We start from the raw sequence: 21670 nt of genomic DNA, 5'->3' as shown, positions 1-21670 counted from the left end.
GTGGGGCAGCATCTGATCTAAAAAAATAAAAGCAATGGGCCTTGTATGAGAAATGGGCCCTGTGTCTAACCTCAGGCTTTCGGAGGGGCTGAACTCTCTGAAGCCCTCAGGACTTCCACAAGACTCTCAGGAATTTCAATTGTCAGTGCAATAGGTGCTGCTCACTGCCGGCCGCAGACAGAGGCCACCACAAGCTCAGACAAGTTACCCAGCATGGGCTGAAGTTTCAATGCCTGCTGACTTGATTTTTTTCCTCAGCTTAGTTTACATGGTGAAAATCTAGGCTTCAACTGTCTTAAATGTGAAAATGAATAATCCAATTGAAGTAGAGCAGTTTCTGTTACTTAGTGTAATATAAAATGCCACTTCTTTTCAAATGGGCCCAACCCTCAATTTCTGCTGTGCCTTGACTTCCAACTGGATTATGTAACCACCTTGCAGTGGTTACTGGAGGGAAAGACAGAAGGTTTGCTACCTAGGCAGCAGATACAGAGGTCCTCAAGAAACCTGTACAGTGGAGAAAACAACTCAGACTAAACTTGGCATTAGACTTCCACGAGAAAAACAAACAAACAAAAAACCCAACCAACAAACAAAAGCAAACAAGCCACACACATAAAAGTTTGTACCATTTCAAAATTCATTCTAGGGTTCAACTACTACAGCTATTGTTTTGGGATGTTTGAAAACACCACTAGTCTGCTTACCTCAATTAGCTTTTTAAGGTTGACATTTCCCTTCCAAAAAAACCGAGAGCCATTTTGAAGAACCAAAGCTCAACTACTGGAGCAGTTTCACACAGAAAGGGTCTTCCAAAGATAACTTTTCCAGCAACAGGATCTTGATAATACAATTGTCAAAGTAACTTCAGACAACACAGAAAACTGAAGCTCACTGATTAAAAAAAGTCACATTCTTCAGCTCATCTGTTGTCTTGATTTCCTTAAGACCAGAGTCACATTTCTTGATTCAAAAATAGGCAAGTTGCATATAAAATACTACCCCTGCCCGCAAAATGGAGGTAAGAAATCTGGAGATCACGTAGCTATTGTGAGAAATCTCAGTGCTTAAACTTTCCTGTTACAGACACGTACGCCCAAAGGCAACAGCCAAAAGTTATTTAAAACAGCCCTGGGGTGCTTTTCTCCTCCTCCCCCCACATTTAAACAAATTCTTAAAGAAATCCAAGTTCCCCAATTTTTTCCTGATAATAACATGGGGTCTGCACTCTCTGTGGTATCAAACTTCAGAACAGGAAACTAAAATTAGGTTTGTAATGAGACCCTAGTACCCTTTTTTCTGACTCTTCCCTGAAGCTTTCTATACTGATAGCAGGAGTAGAGAACAAACAGTTCTCCCTGGAATGGATTTTAAATTAATCACTTCACACCATTAAATGCAACCTGAGAAACATGCTGCTAGTTCTTTCCTCACCTCAGTCTCATGAATTCAGTTCTATTATTCTCCATAATAGCCTGTAGTTTCAGCTCACCAGGGACTCTAAACATTGAACCTGCAATAAAAGCCAGTTATCTGTTCAAGGGAATCTCATGACAACTGAGTTGGGTACCTCAAGGTGACACTTGTGTGGAAGTGAGGTAAATCGCTATGTGTATCGCAGTGCTCTTCACCAAAACACACTGCATAGATGCTAAAGCATTCAACATGGCACAACCGGCCCCACAGCTAGGTGCTATCAGTCAAAACCCAGTTGTGGTAAAAGCTGTTTAGTTTGAAACTGAAGGCAGAAGTACTATGACAGGAGTGCTGTGCTGCGTTTTCATTCAATTCCAAGCAAACTTCTTAAAGGAGAAACATTTGTTACCTTCTTCCCTCCCCACCTCATGAAGAAACACTTCCGCTTTGTATGGGAAACTATGTAAGCCCCTCCATGGCTCTCTGTGAAATAACAGATTTAAATAAGAAGCACTCATTGGTGATACTACTGTGCCACCTAACAAGATGCAGAAATGTGTTTCTGAAGTGCAAATAAAACTAATTTCTCTGAAGTTTTGCATAATTTCACCCATTAGCATTTCAAAAATCCCTCTACCACACTGCCTAATTAAATGAATATTAAACCTTTCCTCATTCCACTGAGGGAACAGAACAAAACAAAGGGACAGCTGTATCTCTGCTGAGCTTCTTTTCTGTAAACTAACTTCAACAACACATGAATAATTCAAGTATTTGATACATTTTCTACAATGACATCAGCTCTGTACTTAAAAAGGCATTTATGGTCACTTCGTCTATCAATACACCTGTCTTTACAAAGAGACATTTTTCGAAGTGTCTTTTTCTCTTGAGGCATTTAAAGCTTAAGAGCATCAGCCATTGTTAAAATCATGAAAATGAACACTGGGATATTTCCTTTCCTAATACAAGTCTAGAAAGTCCAGAAAGATGAGCATTATAGTTGGACCACTGCCTTCACATCTAAATAAAATAGCCTGTCTCTTCTACTGGTTTGTTTCCCTTTGTTGGTTGCAGTTACTTTGCTTGGATGAATAAAGGGGAAAAAAAAAAAAAAGAACAAAAAGAAAAAGGGAGAGGGGCAAACATCTCCCAGAGAAAGAGGGGGATGATGGGGTGGGCTAAGTTTTTTTAAAGCAAGGCCAAATGACATTTTGTTCTGAGGACAGATCAAGAACTTCACACTAACTCTTAGCTTTTTCTAGTTCACTCATACTTCTTCACACATTAAATTCTTAAAAAAAGATTTTCAAACACAGAATATGTGAGAATTAACTAAAATTGAAAAAGAATCTACCCAAGTCTATACAGCTGCCATAGAACAGCTTGCCCATTTCAAAATGACTTCTAGACAAAATGTTCGGAACATGAAACACAGCCACTCCCCTCACACCACACATTCCTCCCCTATTTCTTACTGCCTAAGTGACTTCTCTCTTTATATGTCTGATTACTACATTTTTGTGTTCTAAAAGGAAAAAAAACCCTACATATAATATATAAGGAGATATCCCGTGCATAAATAGCATATTAGCAGAATAATTTAGTCACAAAGAATGATTCACCTCACCTGACACTAAGTGAGACACCAAATCTCAGCTAGTCATCTTCTCCTGTAAAGGGTTTCTCAGAAGCTATGCTGGGTGAGAGGTGTCATATGATGTTCTATTAAAATCAAATTCAGCGTGGAGAAGATAATTCATCCCACTTAATAGACAGCTAAGGACACAATGAATCACACTCTGGAGATAACCATCTCTCCCCCAACTGACTACAGAAGAAATCTAGATGCCTAGCCTTTACATACTAAATCCCATCCTGCTCAGAACAAGATCACAGTTCTGTAGGTTTTTTGACAGTGCACTACTGCCTACTGAAGGGAAAGGTTTTGATCATTTTACCATGGAGGGCGGGGGGAACAAAAACAACCAAATTTGTTGGGGTTATGGAAAGCATAATTATACACTGGTGCTCCTTTTTAACCTCCTATCCCACTAGCTCCCTCTCTGTCCATTCTTACCCAGGGTGGCTGGGTACACACATGCATCTGTACAGCTGAGCCAATAAATATAATCAGGGATTTCTAGGACAGGCCCTTTTGGAAACAGAATTTCTTAGAAGTCTCCAATTTTAAAAGAATTTATCTTTCTAATTTTAAAAGAATTAAACTTGCAAAAAATGCAAAATTTCTGGGAAAAACACACAGTTTCAGGAAGATCCAGCTCTACATAAGAAAAGCAAGGGTAGTTGAAAGTTTACCTCACAAGGAGGTTATGCCCTCAATCTTAACCATCACTGCTTCCTAATAGGCAGCTTTGTCTGGCTTCAATGATATTATTTCCTTGGAAAAAATCACAATACTGCTTAAACAAAAAAATGTATTTTTAAGAAATACAATTTACATTCTCTAAACTAAACCTTGCTAAAACAAGGATAAGAGTTAGTGGCTGTTAAATCTGAACTTAAACAGAAAAACTTCCATAGAAAAAGAATTGATTTGTTCTTCACTCTCTTCCACTTTCACAGACTATTAGGATGATCCTGAAAAACACTTTTCTGGAAAGCATTTCTAAAGGATGGAGAAAAACATGTTCAAAGTTTGCAAAGGTGCCCAAGAGAGACAGCAGAGCCATACTTCTTATTCTGATACCTCCAGATGAGGAAAACAAAACAAGACTGATAGCTGGTGCTTTTTACCAGATTCACAAAACTTACCCAAGGAAGCCCACGAAGGTGCTTGCCAAATGTCATTGAGTTGCCAGTACAGAGCTCCCATTGTGTGTCCCTCTCCCTTGATTATTTCACTTTGACTAAAACGATAGAATTCCGTTTCTGTCTTTATACACTGAGCCTGCATCACCTTGGTCAACAAACACATTAAAAAAAAAATTTGGTGCATTGTAAAGCATTTGTGTATATATTAACACACAACACAAACTTCACAGCAATGGCACATAACTTTAAACTTGAGACTTCAAGAGTATAGACCTGCAGTGCAGTGGGCCTCTGCTTGAAGGATATCTATTCCTAGCAGCTCCCATCAGCTTTACAAGCAGTATCTTTACAGAAACTCTGAAGGGGTTACTTCCTGCTTTCATCCAGTGAAGATCACTGGGCAACAGGGTCTTTGAAAGGCAAATGGAAGACAAGGGAAAGATAAAGAAATTTTAAATAATTTTTTTAAATTAATGCAAATAAAAATCCCGACAGTTACAAAATGACATTATGCTGCACTACCTCCAGTATACATTACCATGGTATCCACATACCTATGCTCTGAACATAACACACATTCCAAGTATAAAGTCAAAATTGTGCACTGAAAGAGCAACCTTTTTTCACCTGCACTCCCACTTCTTCTCTCCTTCCTCACCTTGTCTTTAAAAAACACTTTTCAGAATTTTTCATTGGCCAAGTTCTCAATAGAAGCCAAGCAGCCTGTTATTGTCTTCACAAAGTATATTACTAGGCTGGGGAGGTATTAAAAGAAAGTCTCAAAATAAAGGAAAAAGTTATTCTTTAGGTTAGCTCAAAAGGTAAAGATAACACTTCTAGTTAACCACTAGAGCCAAGTTTACTTTCCTTGTCCTTTTTGCTATCCTTATTTTAGTATTCTCAAATTGTTTAACCTGTTAATAATGCCCTGACAGACTTAACCCTCCAGAAACTCTCACAGCTTTTTGAGTCAGGACCTCACTGCACAAGTTTTACCCCTGTTTTCAATTTTGCAGCAGCATCTATCCTTGTTCTCTTGTCATCAGTGCTTAAAGTTCTCCAGCTGTTTTGCTTTTATATAAAACTTGCTGACAGCAGCTCTCAAATATTAAAAACTTAGTGAAAGTACAGTTATTCCCATCAAGAGTGTTTCTGAAATTCTTGGAACACAACAAAAACTAACAGCACTTTAAACGTGCCAAATAGCATTAAAAAGTTACTTAACATCACTTAAAAGTCACATAGAAATCATGAAGACAGAAACAAGCATGAGGTAAACTACTACAGATGAAGAGCAAAATATAACCTACTGATTTGGAAAAAAAAAAAAAAATCCAAACCAAAATAGATTCTCTACAATATCAGTATCTAAGTCCATAACAAAATAAAAGCTACTAATAATCTCATTGATAGAGAACTGCATTCTCTAGAAACAATCTCGTTTCAAAAGCTCATGTATTTCTTGTGCCAAAAATCAAAGAGTAATCCTAGAAGGGCCACATGAAGAGCAAAACATACCCACCCTGGAACAGGGAGTAACAGTGTAGCACTAGGAATAATCAGGGACCAAGGAAGGCCCACACATCCCTGCATCCCCCGCCAGCTTCATGAGTGGGCCCAGCTGGGGACAGAGACCAAGGTAGCACATGCAGCCAGCAGCCAGACTTTCTCCCAGTTGAGCCACTTTCTGGGAAATTCCCCAAGAAGCATTCCAGCCCTTCTATGATGAAAATTGGAGTCTCTTGCCAATAAATGAGAGACAAGCTAGTCCCAAATTAAACTGGACTCTCCAATGCTTCAGTGCAGAAACTTTCTATATAACTGAACATTACCTAAGAGAACAGGCCCAGTTTTAACCGCTGACAGTATCTAATAGAACAAATACTGACAGCTACTTATACTGAAGACATCACTGTTACCTGAGTGAGGTAAATTGTATCTTTGAACTTCTTTATGGGATCTGTGCTCTGGGGAAGCTTGAAATGATGACCAATCTGTTGAAGCATCTGATCATTGCCATTTTCATGGTGTTGTCGATGGAGAGAAAAATTGCTTGTGTAGGACCAGTCCTCAGTGGAGGAAACCTTTTAAAAACCACAAAACTAAGAAATCAGAACAAAAAGGCAAAACGTGCATTTAATGACTGACAGGATATTCAGGAAAGGACATCCATTACAGCCTGCTGACATCACCCAAAACCTTTAAAATTGGTAGTGTATTTCTATAGTGCCTCATGCAGTCACGCAAGGATTTTTAATCAATAACACCATTTGTTTATACTCCTTGTACAAATAAATGAAAACAGACATTGCTGTTGAACCTAGAAGAGCAACTTTTGGATTGACAGCAGTTGTCCAAAGGTTCAGTTTAGCCAAGGGACCTCAGAGGTTTGCTTGCATTCATAGGAAACCAGAAACACCCTAGATTAAGATGGAAGAATGTACTCTAGTCAAAGACATTTAGGCACAAAAGTTACAGAAGTTAGTAGGGCTGTAATTTCTAATAATGTGTGTATTTTCAAAACCTGCCTCTGAAAACAAAGGACGACAATGCAGCATAGCTCATACAGCTATTATTGTCAAGCTTTCATTGTACAATTACAAACTCTATAAAATCTTTTTATTTAAATTTGTTCCTTTTTAGGCTGGATTGAATAATTTTCATTGTTATTAATATGGATGAATGACTGATTATGTCCCAGATAATATACTTTGCCCAGCAAATTGAAAGAAACATTCTGAAGTCCTTTTAGTTGTATGCATGAGTATCAACACAATCTTCATCTCTCTGAACAAATGGACAAACAGCATGATATATCTCTGCTACAACGAGATAAATAAGAGAATATACAATATCTAAATTTAACAGGAGACAAAACCAAATCCTCTTTTATGCCGTACATAAAGAAACAAATTAAGTAAAAGAAATTGATAAAAAAGATAAAAATCAATACATTTTAGAATTTAGCACAATTCAGCATTTGTAATGTTTCTTGTTTCTAAATGAACACATATCCTTAGACACAGCAAAAGGAAACAGATGTTAGGCAGTAATTACTAAGCTATATATTAAATAGAATTACTATTAGTAGTACTCTTATAATAGTCTCTCATCTAAACTTGGTTCCTCTTGTAACATCAAGGTAAATACATTGAACACCGAGGAGGGAAACAGTCCAGTTTCATCCTCTTCCTCCACAGCATCACACACCTCTATCCCACCTGTGCCATACTCCACCTAACAACGTATTATCCCAATTACAGTTCAGATGCTGTAGTTCATTGGGAAGAGACTCTCACTAAATGAGAGCAGAAGGGACAGTAAGGTGTGGAAGCCCAGCCTTACCTTTTCGATTGTACTGAAGGAAGGCCAGGATTGAAATCCATATTCTGAAGCAAAACGCGTTTTAGGATACACTGTCCAGTTCCAGCAGTCATTGCTGTAGTCGTAAAAGTGAGTGTCACCATAATGGGTATCATAAGGATTCTGGGAGAGCCAACCTTCTTTAACTGACTCCAAGCCATTGGTGGGACTGGATGCAATAAAAGGACGACTCTTATCTTCCTGGGATTTAAAAACAAAACAAAACAAAATACAACCCCCTCAACAAAGTGACTGGCTTTTATCATCTGAATAAATAGACCACATTTTGAAAAAGGGGGTGGGGAGAACATGGCTTTTCCAAATTTCTGAGTCACCACCTAAGAAACATTCCACTTTGTGTTCTGACATACATCATCTTTACTTGCTTCATTAACTTCTTATTTATGTTCTTGGAGGACAGCTGGGCATGATATTGCTTGCTGTGCTGTTCTAAGGGATTCTCTCCTCACATCTAGAGATTTTCTATCTTTATATGCTTCTAAATTCTTAATGAAAGCTATTTTAAGTGTGCCTCGTGAAAAATAAACTCAAGGAACATTAAAATTTGAGTACTACGACTTCTTTATGGAAAATCATTACTTTTGCAGTGTTTTTGCAGGAACAAGGCCATGATTTTCCCCTTTCTTATTAAGTAGTCACCTAAATTCAGTCCTAACAAAGCCAAGGTATTGTGCTACTAATGCTTGCATGGTAGCATTGCAGATTATTATCATTTTGGCCAGCTCTGCATGTTAAGATAGATGAGACTATAAGAAGGGTTACATTTCAAATCATTCAGAGCTGCCTTTATTTATAGCCTCAGTAGATTTAGTATACTAAATCTTTTAGCAGTACCCTACAAAGTACTGAAGGAATCCTTTTGCAGGTATAATTCATTTAGCACCCTACTTGTAGTAAGATAGAGGCCTGAGTTAGTTACCAGTCACAATTTACAGCAATTGGCTCCAATACAGCAAAGCACTTAAACATGTGCTTCATTTTAAGAAATAGTCCCATTCCCCCATCTTTTTTTTTTTGACATGAGTAATTAATAATTAACTGAAACAATTTACTATTTACTACAAGATATCCTGGATTCCCTGAAGTCTTTAGCTCAAACTTGGAAGTCTTTGAGTTATACAGTCCAGTAATGCTAGAAGTTACAGGTTTCCTCAGCTGGCTTATATTACACAAGACCTGAAATTATTTCACTGTATGGTTCCTTCTGGCACTCAAAATAGTTATTCTATGGGTTTAAAATAAAAAAGGGTCTGTCTTGGACAGCAACACTGCACAAGTGAACTGTAACTTATAAACAACATCAAGCCAGAACACCTTACTGCCATACATGCACTGGCCATCCAACTCACGTAGCTAATCACAGAAACACCAGAGCATACCTTTACGAAAAACTCAGTTCCAAAAAAACTAACTGAAATATAGAAATTTAGAATCAAGATGTTAAGCAGGAATGTAAGATACCATTACCATTTAGAATGCATAACTGCCCTGAAGAGCAGGATCCTTTTGAGCAGGTTCTTTCAAACCTGGCCTCATTTTTATTGTTTCCTCATATCTCAACTTTTCCAGTAGAAAGGTATTCTAAATTCTCAGAGTATAACTACTCTGACAATGCCTGTAGCCTCCAATAACAAGCAATAATATTGCTGTCACCTACATACTGAGTGTCTGTCTTAGCAAAGGGAACTTCAGGTCACGAGCCTCATAACATGAAATGTATCTCATAATGAAAAGGACAGAGATTAGACTAAAATTATCATACCCTGAAGTCAGTAAGATCATACTATGCAAGGGATAACTGGGTAGGAAAAGGCCACTAGCATTTTTAGGTTAACAAAAACTCATACTCTCGTTGAAGAAGGAAGTTCTAACTGGACAAAACTCTTGCAACATTTTGTCTCTTAGCTAAGGGGAGTTTAGAATACTGTGGGATTCGGTTCAGACATTGTTTGTTAATCCTTATGCAGTTATGTGACATGAATTTGGGACTTTTACATCAATTTCACTCTACATACACACATAAAAGTTAGTTAAAAACAGACTCCATTAAATAATGAAGAACTGCAATACTTCTAGGAGGAGAAATAAAACTACAGAAGCTGTGCAAAATGAGTAGTGCCAAGCCACAGCAGACTTCATCACGGATTCCAGGTGCTTCTGGTCTGCATGCTCACAGTTTAAGTTTTATCTCAAAATATTTATTTTGCCTTCATATACTGTAAAATACCATTAGTCTGTTTTTCAAAACCACACAATATAATGACTACATGAGGACAATGTTTAGCATAGCTTTTGTTTAACCTGCTTAAGCCAAAAAACTTACATCAAATACTAGAAGAGCACATCTTTATGAATTTCTTCAATTGCTATTAAAAGGTTGTTAAATCCTTCTTGCAGTATCCTTCAACAAAATCAGGATAAAGGAAATCTGATCATCTAGATTAATTAATGGGCAAGTTGATTTTGGTCCACTGGAAGTGAAGGCATTTGTGGAGGTATTAAAAATAGGAAGGTATTAGAAATAAGAAGCAAGATCCACGACATTTTAAGGTATTCCTTTACATACCATGAAGTGTTAAAGATGTACGTAATTTTTTGGTTTGTTTTACTTTGAGGATAACCCTTGAGTTCAGAGAGCTGTTTACAAGACCTTGGAAAGTGCAATTCCCCAATAATGTGCTGATTTTCATTTCCCAAAAGGATTAAAAAAAAAAAAAAAAATCCCAAGTTGCTCAAATTGCAAACATTAAAACCTTTTGCCAAGCCATATCTCCCTACAGTTTCTTGAGATCACTTACAGTAAGAACTATTTCTCGGATATTCTTCACATAAAGCAACACGTAGTCTTTGATATAGACTTCTCTGTCAGCATAAGGTATGGAGAACCAGTTGCTTGCAATTGCTGCTTCGTTTTCATTGTTACCACTCCATAGAATAATTGATGGATGGGATTTTAAACGCCTTACCTGAAATACAACTTACAGTTTCAGAAGTCAAGCAAAATTACTTCTCTTAAAAATAATAATTTTTAAAAAATCACATTATTAGTACTTGAATTACAAATACACATGCATATTACATATGCTAAGCCTACAATTCCTATTCTTATCTGGACTGTTCGCTATTCCCTCAACTCTCCACCAGGCTCAAACTTTTGTAATATACACTTACAGAGGGGCAAACTTTTAATATGCTGACACATATCCATCATATGCACATGTGCACCTCCATCCTTATCTACTCAGCCACATGTGAAGGGTAAATTCTGTGCTAAGGCATGTTGCAATCGTTAGAGCTCACTCGCAGTGAATGCTCTTAAACATCCTTGAGAAGAGGGCAGTTTGGGCATGTACCTCTGCTTGACTGACTACTCCTGCAAGTAAGTTAAAGGGGATTTAGCAAGGTTACGCTTCGTGTCTGCTACATAAAGGTACACTAACAAACACTTCCAAATAAGTGGTTTTGGAAAGCTAACTTATACAATCAGTCAATCAAAAATAGGTAATGGGAAATAGAGCTTCAACACAGGGACAAAATACCTGATGAGAAACTTCTGCTCTTACGGATTCTAAATAATTCTGGTCAGTTGGATATAGCGCACATGCAAACATAAAGTCCTGCCAAATCTACAGGGAAAAGGAAAGAAAATACAAAAAAACCCATCTGTTAGCAAATCATTTTACATACTTGAAAAATATATGGTTATTGGGATACACAATCCTTTGTTCAGACAGAAGTAATTTATCTCAAAAAGAATTAAAGTTAAATGTTCTATTTGTTATTTGTGTAAAGTACCACCAAAACAATCACATCCTCCATGGGGTTCAGTATGTGCATACTCCACTGTGGTTTTCCTCAATATCAGAGTTGCAGAATATTTACCCTTAGGAATCAGATCCTGAGAGTCTTCACTGATGAGTGGAATATTGCTCAGTAGATGGAGTTCAGTAAGTTTCAATGGAATAATTAGAACCCATGCACTGCTCAAATGTGAACGTGGGGCAACTCCAACTGAACAGAACAGTTTTGTATTTACTACTTTGCAGGTGTAACACCAAATCCCCATTACTTATTAAAAAGAGACAGTAATTCTTCTCATGTGTTATGGAGCACACTTAACAGAGGTTCAAGTGTACTTGTTAACAAAACATTTCCATACCAAATATGCAAACTGATCTTAAAAAAGCAAATCTTATGCAGTAAGAGGAGCAGAAACAAACTCGATCCTCTAACAACACAGTGATCTTTCTCTTCAAAGAAAGCTTGAGTAGATACCACTAGAGAACAGCAAGCCTTTCAATTCAACAGTGAACTTCATCTGTACCTTGAAGAATTACAAAAAAGGGGAAAGAAAGAAGCCAGCCCAATTAGATGGGTAAGATTTCTTGTTTTACCTGTTCTGGTTTTTAAATTGCTGTAACTTTGAGACTCCTGATAGTCTCTCTCAAATGTTAATGGAAAGATCTCTTGAAAAAGCACATTACCCCAAAGGAGTTTGTAGGAGACTACACTTTTGTGAACACCATACTACATAAACAATAGAGAGAGCCAGACCAGCTCCTCGTACAATTGCATTTTCCTTGCAGTGAGAATATGCTTTTCCATTACTCTTTTCACTGTACATTCCCTAAGAAAACTGAAGATAGGGAACAGGACAGTGGGAGGTAATGGATCCATTAATAACTGTTACACTCCTAGCACTGTATAAAAAAAGCAAAGCTATTGCTGAAGAATCACTCAGAATCCTTCAGTGACTGTGTGGAGTCAAAACTCTCTATTGAAAAAAACTTTTGCTATTTCCCTCAGTGAGCTATCACTGTTTTTCCTTAAGCACAGTTTGACTCTAATGCACTTTTAAGCCTTTGCAAGACCATCAGAAGAAACAAAACCAAAAGCCTCCAGCACCACCCCCTCCAGAGTAAGGGTCTGATTTTCTGCATCTACTTGCTATTTTGGCTGCTAAGTAAGATCTAAATCTTGCATTGACCACTGTACAGGCACAGATCTAAGTGGCCTACTTAGGTGCCTAGTATCAAAAATGAAAGAACTGTAAGTGCTCAGAAGCCCTGAAAATCAGGGCACTCATTCAGATGACTAAAATAGATGTAACATTTTATTTTTTTCAAGCTCACACAGCAGAAGGCAGCAAGGTATCAATTTTTTCCCCCTGCTTTTTATACTGTAGAGTAAGACCAAACACACTTCTTGGGATTTTCATACCAGATGCAACTTGGCCTTCGCTCATCTAGTCACTATTTCATCAAAACTTATTAACATGTGCCTCCAAGCTCATATAATCAAAGGTACTCATCTAGGATTATCAGTGTTTGCAGCAGATGTTCCCCTTACAGCTACGTTTATACTCAATTGTAGCTTGTTCAAAATGGCCCTTTGGATAAGGCCTTTCATGCTTGGCTTCAGGCCAAGTGAAATAGTTTTGTTTAAAAAGTTTGAACCAAAAAAAACCCAAACCTTTTCAGCTATTGCTATGAAGGAGAAAATACTTTTAAAAGAAATAAAATTAATTTCCACAGCAGAGAAAAGCATGACTACCTTCTTTGGTGTTTTGGTAACTCGGAGGTGGCCAAAAGCTCAAAACTCAAATACAGCACCCTTTAAATCCTCATTGAGGTCAGATTGCAAGGCCTCTGCTCCCAATCTGGGGCATATACTCAAGCACTCATATTCTTCAGCAGGGCTATTCTCGCATGAGTAAACGCTAAACACAGCTACAGGGCCCCACAGTCTGGCTGCTTTGGAAAAAATATTATTTGATCTTGTGAATAACTCCCCTCCCATGCACTATTTGTTTCACAACTATTTGAGTGTTGCAAGTCCCTGTTGATGCCTACAGTCCACAAAAGTTCTTCTATCATGCTCAACATTACAGTGTAAACATCATCTTCCTGCATTAAGTGACATCACTAGTACCAGTCCCTCAGCCATTCATTTCTTCTCTCATTCTTTCCCAAGAGAGCAGGAAATGTAGAACTGGGAGAGAGGTACAGTATATAAAGATGAGAGTTTTGATCTGAAAAGAGCTAGAAGACAGAAAGTTAAAGCCACAGTCCTGTTCCTCTGATTTGGGGAAATGTAAGGGAGGGAGGGATGGGAAAGATGGTGGGGAGAAAAGGAAGGGGAGATGAAGGGGAGATTCTGGGCTGGGAAGGGAAGTAGGGATGAGTCAGAAACAGGGCTGTAGCCTTGGTTAAAAGAGAAAATACAAGCTGGGGTTCTAATATAAAGTCTCCAAAATATCACTTCCAGTTTCAACAGACAGCCTCAGTAATCAGGAACCATTCAAATTAAAAACAAATTTAAAAAAAAAATCAGGTTGATCTGACTTCTCAGGTTGGTACTCTACCACATCCTTTGGAAAGATGGCTAGAACTTATGTATCAATTCTCTTATTTTGTTCATTTAGAGTGGATTTTTATTTAGAAGTTCTTGTCAGTTTTTAAATAAATGTTCTGTGTTTATTTTTTTTACCATTATTCCTATTTCATCGCAAATATTGTAAAATTCATCTTGTTCATATACTCCTCCTCCCCAAACCCGAAGAGCATTCATGTTAGCATCTGCTGCAGACTTCAAGAGTAGCCATAATCTGTCAAACACAAAAAGATTTATACAAGTTTTGTGAAACTGTATCACTTAGGAGTTTCTAAGGTTATACAAAAAAATCCCCAACACCCCCACACCCAACATTCATCATTAGCAGGCAATCTAAGCCTTATAACTCTGATAGAAACCAGACTATTTTGTTACCTTCTAAGCCTACATGTCTGGACAGACCTCTCAAAAAGCAATTTTTTGTGCACAAAAACTTACTCGGTCCTGTTAACACTTACGAAATAGATGGAGTGACACATAGCAAGTAAGTGCTTTTACAGAAGTATTGGCAGGACCAGATTTAGAAATACTATATTTTCTTAATCACATCGTTCTTTTCTCCTTAGATATTACTTGCTTTAAATAGCAATCACTTGAATTCAAATCCTCTTTTAAACATGTTCAGAAAACTAAATTCTCTTCCTGAGTTCCAGAATGCACAGCAAGAACAGGGGAGTGAGTGGGGGAGGAGAAAGCCCGAGACTCTGAATCTCATTTTAAGGGATTCAGGCTCCATTTGTTTTTCCTTAATCATGCTGGCAGCCTCTAAATTGCATGTGAATGCACACTGCAGCATGCACTGTTGTCCTGGTTCCCCAACTACCCAGAGCAAAGCTTACTCAAAGTACAGTGTGGCCCCCATCCCACCTGTATCTCCGGGGTGCTGTGTCATTGAAATCCAAGAAGCCTGGACCGGAGAGGGGAAAAGGGAGAGAGGCTACTTTGCACTTATGCCTCCCTGCACGAGATGGGTTAGGACATGGCTAAAGTGCACTTCCTCTGAGTATAGGATCAGACAGCCTGAGGATCATCCCTAAAAATACTCAAAAGGCCAGTAAACTGTGGACAGCAAACAACCACCTTCCCACCAGTTATTGCACTTGCACGCCTTGAACATCACTCAAATCTATTAATGTTAATTAAGGCCTAATTCTGAGGCCTCCAACCCACAACAATTAGTGACCTACCTTGAAAGAATTTCCACCTGCTAATACCACCCTTTGATAGAGGGCAGACAGAGAATCAGGAGGAGGAAAATATGATCCTTTCTCCTTAGAGAACATCAAATGTGGCTTACGTGTCATAGGTCACTCTGTCCTGGAAAGAATCTGCTGGAATCCAGTTTGAGCCCTTAATGAAAATGGGTCGGCCATTGATTTTGAAGTAGAAACTCAGACCTGGTGAGCCAGGAATAGGTTCCTGAACAAGTTCTACTGTCCGAAAATAGGCCTGTGAAGACATGAAACTTAGATTTAAAGCAGACAAAAATAAATTAAAACAAAATAAATAAAGGAAACCATTACAAAAGGGATTCAGCTGAACACTAACAGCTTAGAATTTGTCAAGGAATCAAAACATAAGGTCTCATCTCTAAATTCCTGCTTGATTAAAACACACTGTAACAGGGCTAAAAAGAATCCTTCCAATAAACCTGTTCACTTTTTAAAGTTACTATTAAGAGAGAGAGAAAGCATGCACAAATGAGCATGCATGTGCACGCATGTATATATGTAAGAGACAGGTGCATGTTTGCTTGCTGCAGAATTCAGTCGAAAGTCCAGCTGAGGAACAGATAGGAATACAGTGGTTGTATTAGATCAGACACACCATTTAATCTGCAATTTTCTCCTTACAGAAGCACACTGCAGCAGCTCAGCTCTAAGTCTTGTCCCTGAATGCCTAGCTTCAGGTTCATTCAGTAAAAGCAAAATCTTCTTCTTTTGCTGCCCTGAAATGATACCTTTTTAATAGGTGTAGCAATTAAAGAGAAAAAAGATATGCATGCAAACACAAATGCCGGTTTGGAAATGAAGGGCCCTCTGGCCATCGCAGCTGTGTTTGAACAGCATGATCAGCAATAAGGTTTCAGAGAGACCAGTACAGCTAAATAACCACTAACTCTGTGTAAGGTAATAAAGGTCATTCCAGATAAAAGCACATCTAAGCAGAAGCCAAACTTTTACAGCTGCTTTTTCAGTCTAATATCTGGTATTGTGTACTGCAGACACTGAAACAAGAAAACATTTCTCCTTCCTGCTGCAGGTGGAAGAAAAGTTCTCAAGAAATCATTCTGGACATTTTCTGGGTCTTCACTTCAGTCAAAGCAACAGTGCTGCTCTGAAGGGTATCCTGATTGCACTGACATAAACACAGACAATTTCACGGTGATGTGAGAGCAGCTAGTTGACTGCAATAATACTTTGCACTGACCCCTTATTTGTAGAGGTGTCTTCCCCACATGCCAGGGGGCAGATGCGGAGCAGCTGCCATGTTAGGCTCCTGTGCAGCTGCAAAGTGTTACAGAAAACATCTCTTTCAGGAAGGCTTTATACTTCCTTTTCTCCTGCATCCCTGTTCCAGTTCAACTTATCTATGCCAGAAAGAAAACTCTTTTTCTTTCTGCTACCTGTTGCTCATTGTCATAGGGAGATAAGTGGGAAATTAAATAAAGCAAAGGAAAGCTAATAGCAAATTTCAGCCAACTCAGGCCAAGCAATAAGTTTGGGTCAGGAGGGCAGGAACTTCATTTTTTCTAGACTACCCCTAAGATAGCAACCACTCCTCTCTCAGATGACTATTTGCTACACCTTTTCAAAAGGACAGCTTGTAGAGTACAGTCTGTTCTCTCTATGCCACAAGCTACGGTTGAGACAAGTATCTGTCAGTAACTCAGGCTAAAATTAACCTAGTTAAGTGCAAGCGATATACCTGTCTTTAAGATAAAAATGTAATTATTTCACACACCAAACAAGGCTGAAGTTCAACAGCAAAATGACTAAACCCACTGTGGGACTGTCTTTTTTAAACTTTCAGCTTATCAAAAATCATAGAGATAGACAGAAAATTATTTCTAGTGGTAGAGAAGACAAAGAAAATCACTGGGTTTTTTGCTTCCTCTGTGGTGCTTCTTAGTCAACTGGACAATTATTAATTAAACACCAGGACAGAGACAATGCACATAACAAACTAGATGCATGAGTGGAGGCTGCAGATCACTGACCTCAAACTAAACCCCTCTGCATCATGGCAATGACCAAAACATAGAAACTGAATGAATAAAAAAAAACCGGACTTGCCCCAAGTCCTGCAGTGTTTCATAGTGTTGCCCTGGAGGCAACAGTGGATTAGTGGCAAGTGGGGCTCAGCATCCGTACCACTAAAGAAATTCCCAGCTAGAGAAAAACTACACAGACCACTGAGAGGACATTTCAGACTCCCTGTCCAATATCTCTGTGCACATACATGTGCTGAGGACAGTGTGCCCTGCCTTTTTTCTACTGTGAACCTGTTGCACACTAGGTTGGTTGAATATAGACCAGCATGATGAACTTAGCTTTAGGACAAGAGTCTTAACACCCATTCCTAGAATTTTGCAGATTTATTTTAACTTGAGAAGTTGAATTAAAAAACCAACCAATATTTCATACAACTTTCATGGTTACCCTAACTACTGAAGGCTACAAAAGAAAAACTATGAGTACTACACTAGTGAAAAAGTTCTGACCTTGCTCCAGTGAATTCAATTACTTTGAGAAAAACTCCTCAGACTCCAGCATAGCTCTTTTTTGTGGCACAAAATGGAATGGGATTTATAGTTGGGGCTCCCAAAGTATTTGGGAGGTCCTTCTAATGGATGTCATCAGGCAGGTTGGGACTGTCTCAGAGTGCATTTGTAATGGAATATTTATATTACTGACAGAAGTAATGTGATATTGCTTTATTCGTGCTCAAGTGGAACTCATGCAACTGGCCAAATTCAAGGCAATCTGAGAGGCTGAAACACGCAGCCAGGACCACCCATACGGCAGGAGGAAGAGGAAGAGCTCCTCAGCCTCATCGCAGATTCCCAGGCCTCCAGGGTTCAGTGCCTTTTTGTTCCCACTCCATTGCTCCCCAGGGGCCCCACCTGGTAACACAGCACCTCTTCCTGTTCCTACAGCAGCTTCCTTCTGCCTTGTTGGGTAAAAGAAGGGCAAGGGGAGACAACTAGCACCTGGCATACTTGGTTACGTGCCTTTCTGGCTACTGAGACCTTGGCCACCTTGAAATCTGTCTGATAGACCTTACTGCCTGAGGACTGAACATTTCTCCCAGTCTTGGAGCAAATAGAAGAGGCTCTCTAGCCATCACAGACCAATCAGCTGGTTCTGTGCACAATTAAGAACCAGATACCTGTCTTTTTAAGTCACATACAAAGGCTTTGTACCCAGTTAAGTGACCTGTGGATCACATTTGGCATTCTTGGATTTAGCAGTAGGAAAAGTAATAGGGATGAAGATGCCTAGAGCTGAAATAAGATCACAGAATGCCCCAGTGACCTAACAAATTAGCACACAGCATGAAAGCAGTGTGAAAACTACAAAGCCAAAAGGAAAGACTTCTGGAAGTCATGCTAAAAGGCCCGGGGCGGGGGGGGGAGGGTGTAGAGGGAAGGAGAGAAAGACAGCTAGAGGTTAAGATCTTCCAAGTACTAAAATAGCCTCACGAAATAAAAACTGTGATTACAGTGTTGAAGAAATAAGCATACAGAAACATGGGGAAACAGAATCAAAAAGCAAACAAGTGCCTCATGAGGCAATGAAAGAGGTAATAAACTCCTTGATGTAGGCATGGCAAGAAGAAAAACAACTTATCAATAGCAAACGGGACTGGATAGACCCTCCCTCAAGAAAAGTGATTTCATTCTGAGATAATTTCTATTACTTTGTTTCGCATTATCCTGAAAAACAAACTCTAAACCAAAGTGTTCAAATAGAAAAACAAAACAAAACCAAAACCAACCCTGTCCTGGATGTTGGCTTTATTCTGTTTTGTTTTTCTGCTACTCTCAACAGGAGTGAGTAGGTACTTCCCTCAGCCAAAGATGTTCCCAGCACAGCCGGCTAGAGCTTTATAGAGCTCCCGCAGGTACATACTTGGAGGCTACCCAGAAATCTTCCCAAAGGATCAGTTAATGTTTTGGAGACTACTCTAACATGTAGTTCAAGCTGAGGGTAGCCAAATCTGACATAAGACCAAGCTGTGCTTTCTCACATATACAGTTCTCGCCTGTCCAAAGTTATGTAGATACTCACATGGAGACAAACCACTTGTGAAATGTCTCACCCCAATTTCTTTTCTTTTTAAAAAGAGGGGTGGGAGTGGGAAATGTATTCCACCTGAATACAGTACTAGGCAAACAACAGAACTGACAATAGAACAACTTTCAGGAACATTTATCCCTGATTGTATCTCCTGAACTACTCAAAGTTCTTATTAAGCCATATGAATGTTGCTATTCAGTCCTGCTGACATGACAGCAGATTGTGCTAGAACATGAAAAAACTGCATATGGAGGCTTTTTCCACTCGTACAGCTCAGGCCGGGGGCAGGGTGGTGTGTGTGTGTGTCTGTCAGAATCCAAGACAAAGCTTCACAGAACACATGAAGGAATACTAGACTTTACACTATGAATCTTTAATGGCTTCATATGCTGGTTAATTTATAATGCCCACTCTGTGGTGCATTTGCTTTTTTCCCCCCTTAAGGAGAAAAAAAGAAGAGGCTTCCAAGTATCTTTTGTAGACCATGGAGTCCCTCTGATCATATGCCACAGGGCTCTATGAAATATCCTGACGCAACTACCCAAGTGGAATCAATTAGTTTTCCTATCATTGCGCAGTTTTCACACAGTAACAACAGAATTTTCCTTTTTACAGGCTTTATAGCCATATTTCCTACAACCACTTTTTCCAAGCATAATATGCCATGTTTTTTTGGTGTGGTTTTCTAATTGTTTCAAAATTAAATCACTAATAACAGTGAAGAATTATTATTATGACTTCACAATCAAACTAAGGGCTAGCCCTATAAAGACTAGGACTCCAGAAGCTACTGCTTTTCATAGGATTTTTCACATGAACAAATACTACAGCAAATAGCAATTTTAGATGCCTACTGACCACATTAGCTTTTAGTGAAGCAATACACATCAGAATCACCTAATAAATATGTAAATTTACTTGGTTGTTTCCACATGTTGATGGCATAAGGAGACCAGTCTAATTTGTATGATTTTTTTTTTTCCAATGGACAATTGAAAATTACCTCTTCCAGACTTTTTAGTAAAAACAAACAGAAAATTATACAGTCAGTGTGTTGCAGGAACCGTTATGCAAATATGCCTGAATATTACTTTCATGGTTATATTAAGATGTTACCTCTTCTTAAACCTGAAGCACATCTATATTCTAATAAATGAATGTATGTTAGCTTTTTAGGAATGTTTCTATCCCACAAATTTTTTTAAAAATTGAATTAGCAAGAAAAATCTCAGTAATAAATCTTCAGATAATCTATAGACATCTAAAAGGGTTTTTCAGTGCATGATACAAAAACATCAGCATGATATATCAAGTTTAAAAGTGCTTTTTTTCATAAGATAGAAAAGAAGTAAACATCTTTTCCTTTCTGAGGTTTCCAACTAACTGTAAGCCATCTTCCAGTCTGAATGCAGGTAAAGGCATCCACACAAACTAAGGCTAGCAGAAACAGGTAAACATACATTGTGACATTAAAAAACCTCTTCTTTCTCATTAGCATTTTCACATGCATATTACAATCCAGCAAAATATTTAAGAGCTCTAGATACCTGCTATGCAGAGCAGATGTCCTAACAGTAGCTGTGCAATGCCAGCTGTAATCAAGCTGAAGGGCTCACCTTTGAAAATTTCTCAATCTGGTATCCTGCCTCCATGATGAAAGTTGTTGTCATGTTATATCCAGTTTGTTTTCCATGTCCATTTGGCCACCAAGCCTCCACTGCAGAACTCTTGAACATACAAGAGAGAAAGTCAGAGCAATGTGTATAAAAAGAGGCATAACATGCACCTAGGGGCTCAGATATCTTTGAGTGAATTACCACAAGTCTAATGAGTTTGTGTCTCAGCTGAGCCATGGTAACTGCGATGTCTCCAGCTGCAGCTCTGAGGTGAAAATCATTTAAAGAGAGAAGTATGATTTCTTCCACTGAAGTCCAGGCTATCACTTCATCTTGTGTCCACAATAGGCCATGAGCACACAAACACGTGCATGCGCACGTCTAGCTGCTACCCCTCAACTGAGGTACATTGACAGAATATTCTCCCAAAACTCAAATATCTGTCAGGAGCAGATATTGTTTGCTAGTCTCTGTATCATACCCCTCCTCTCATTGACCCTTTTACCTATCACATACCACATTCAATATACAGAGGTGACATTTTTCAATTGTGGCTTTGGTAATACGTGACCATACTGACTGCTTCACTTATGTCAAGCTTTTAAGTGAAATTACAAGGTTCGTTCTTTCTTTTCAGTGTTTTCTGCTTTTTCTCTATGCTTCCTAATCACATCATTAGTACTCCATAATTTTTACAAACATAAAAAAACTACCTCTAGGATGACAGAATGATTTAATTTTCTCATTTTTCTAGTCACAGAGCAATATTTATATCTTCATTCT

The 21670-nt window shown here is 38.6% G+C and overlaps 1 protein-coding gene across 4 annotated transcripts in view; it reads right to left on the bottom strand.

Annotated features, from left to right (window-relative positions):
• MANBA (mannosidase beta) overlaps positions 1–21670 on the bottom strand; it is a 50718-nt gene that overhangs the window by 9494 nt on the left and 19554 nt on the right. For 3 of the 4 annotated variants that reach the window (XM_069783672.1, XM_069783699.1, XM_009915291.2), the window contains exons 7-14: positions 20888–20998; positions 15266–15417; positions 14065–14182; positions 11115–11201; positions 10374–10541; positions 7537–7755; positions 6111–6275; positions 4192–4336 (exon numbers count right to left, since the gene is read on the bottom strand). In XM_069783672.1, coding sequence (XP_069639773.1) covers positions 4192–4336; positions 6111–6275; positions 7537–7755; positions 10374–10541; positions 11115–11201; positions 14065–14182; positions 15266–15417; positions 20888–20998 — 1165 coding nt within the window. The remainder of the gene's footprint in view (positions 1–4191; positions 4337–6110; positions 6276–7536; positions 7756–10373; positions 10542–11114; positions 11202–14064; positions 14183–15265; positions 15418–20887; positions 20999–21670) is intronic. The other variant, XM_069783681.1, reaches the window with a different exon arrangement.

The sequence above is a fragment of the Haliaeetus albicilla genome, chromosome 1 (genome assembly GCF_947461875.1).
Source record: "Haliaeetus albicilla chromosome 1, bHalAlb1.1, whole genome shotgun sequence".
In the NCBI taxonomy this organism is placed as follows: Eukaryota; Metazoa; Chordata; class Aves; order Accipitriformes; family Accipitridae; genus Haliaeetus; species Haliaeetus albicilla.
The sequence above is the reverse complement of the archived record's forward strand: the minus strand, read 5'-3'. Positions and strand labels throughout refer to the sequence as shown.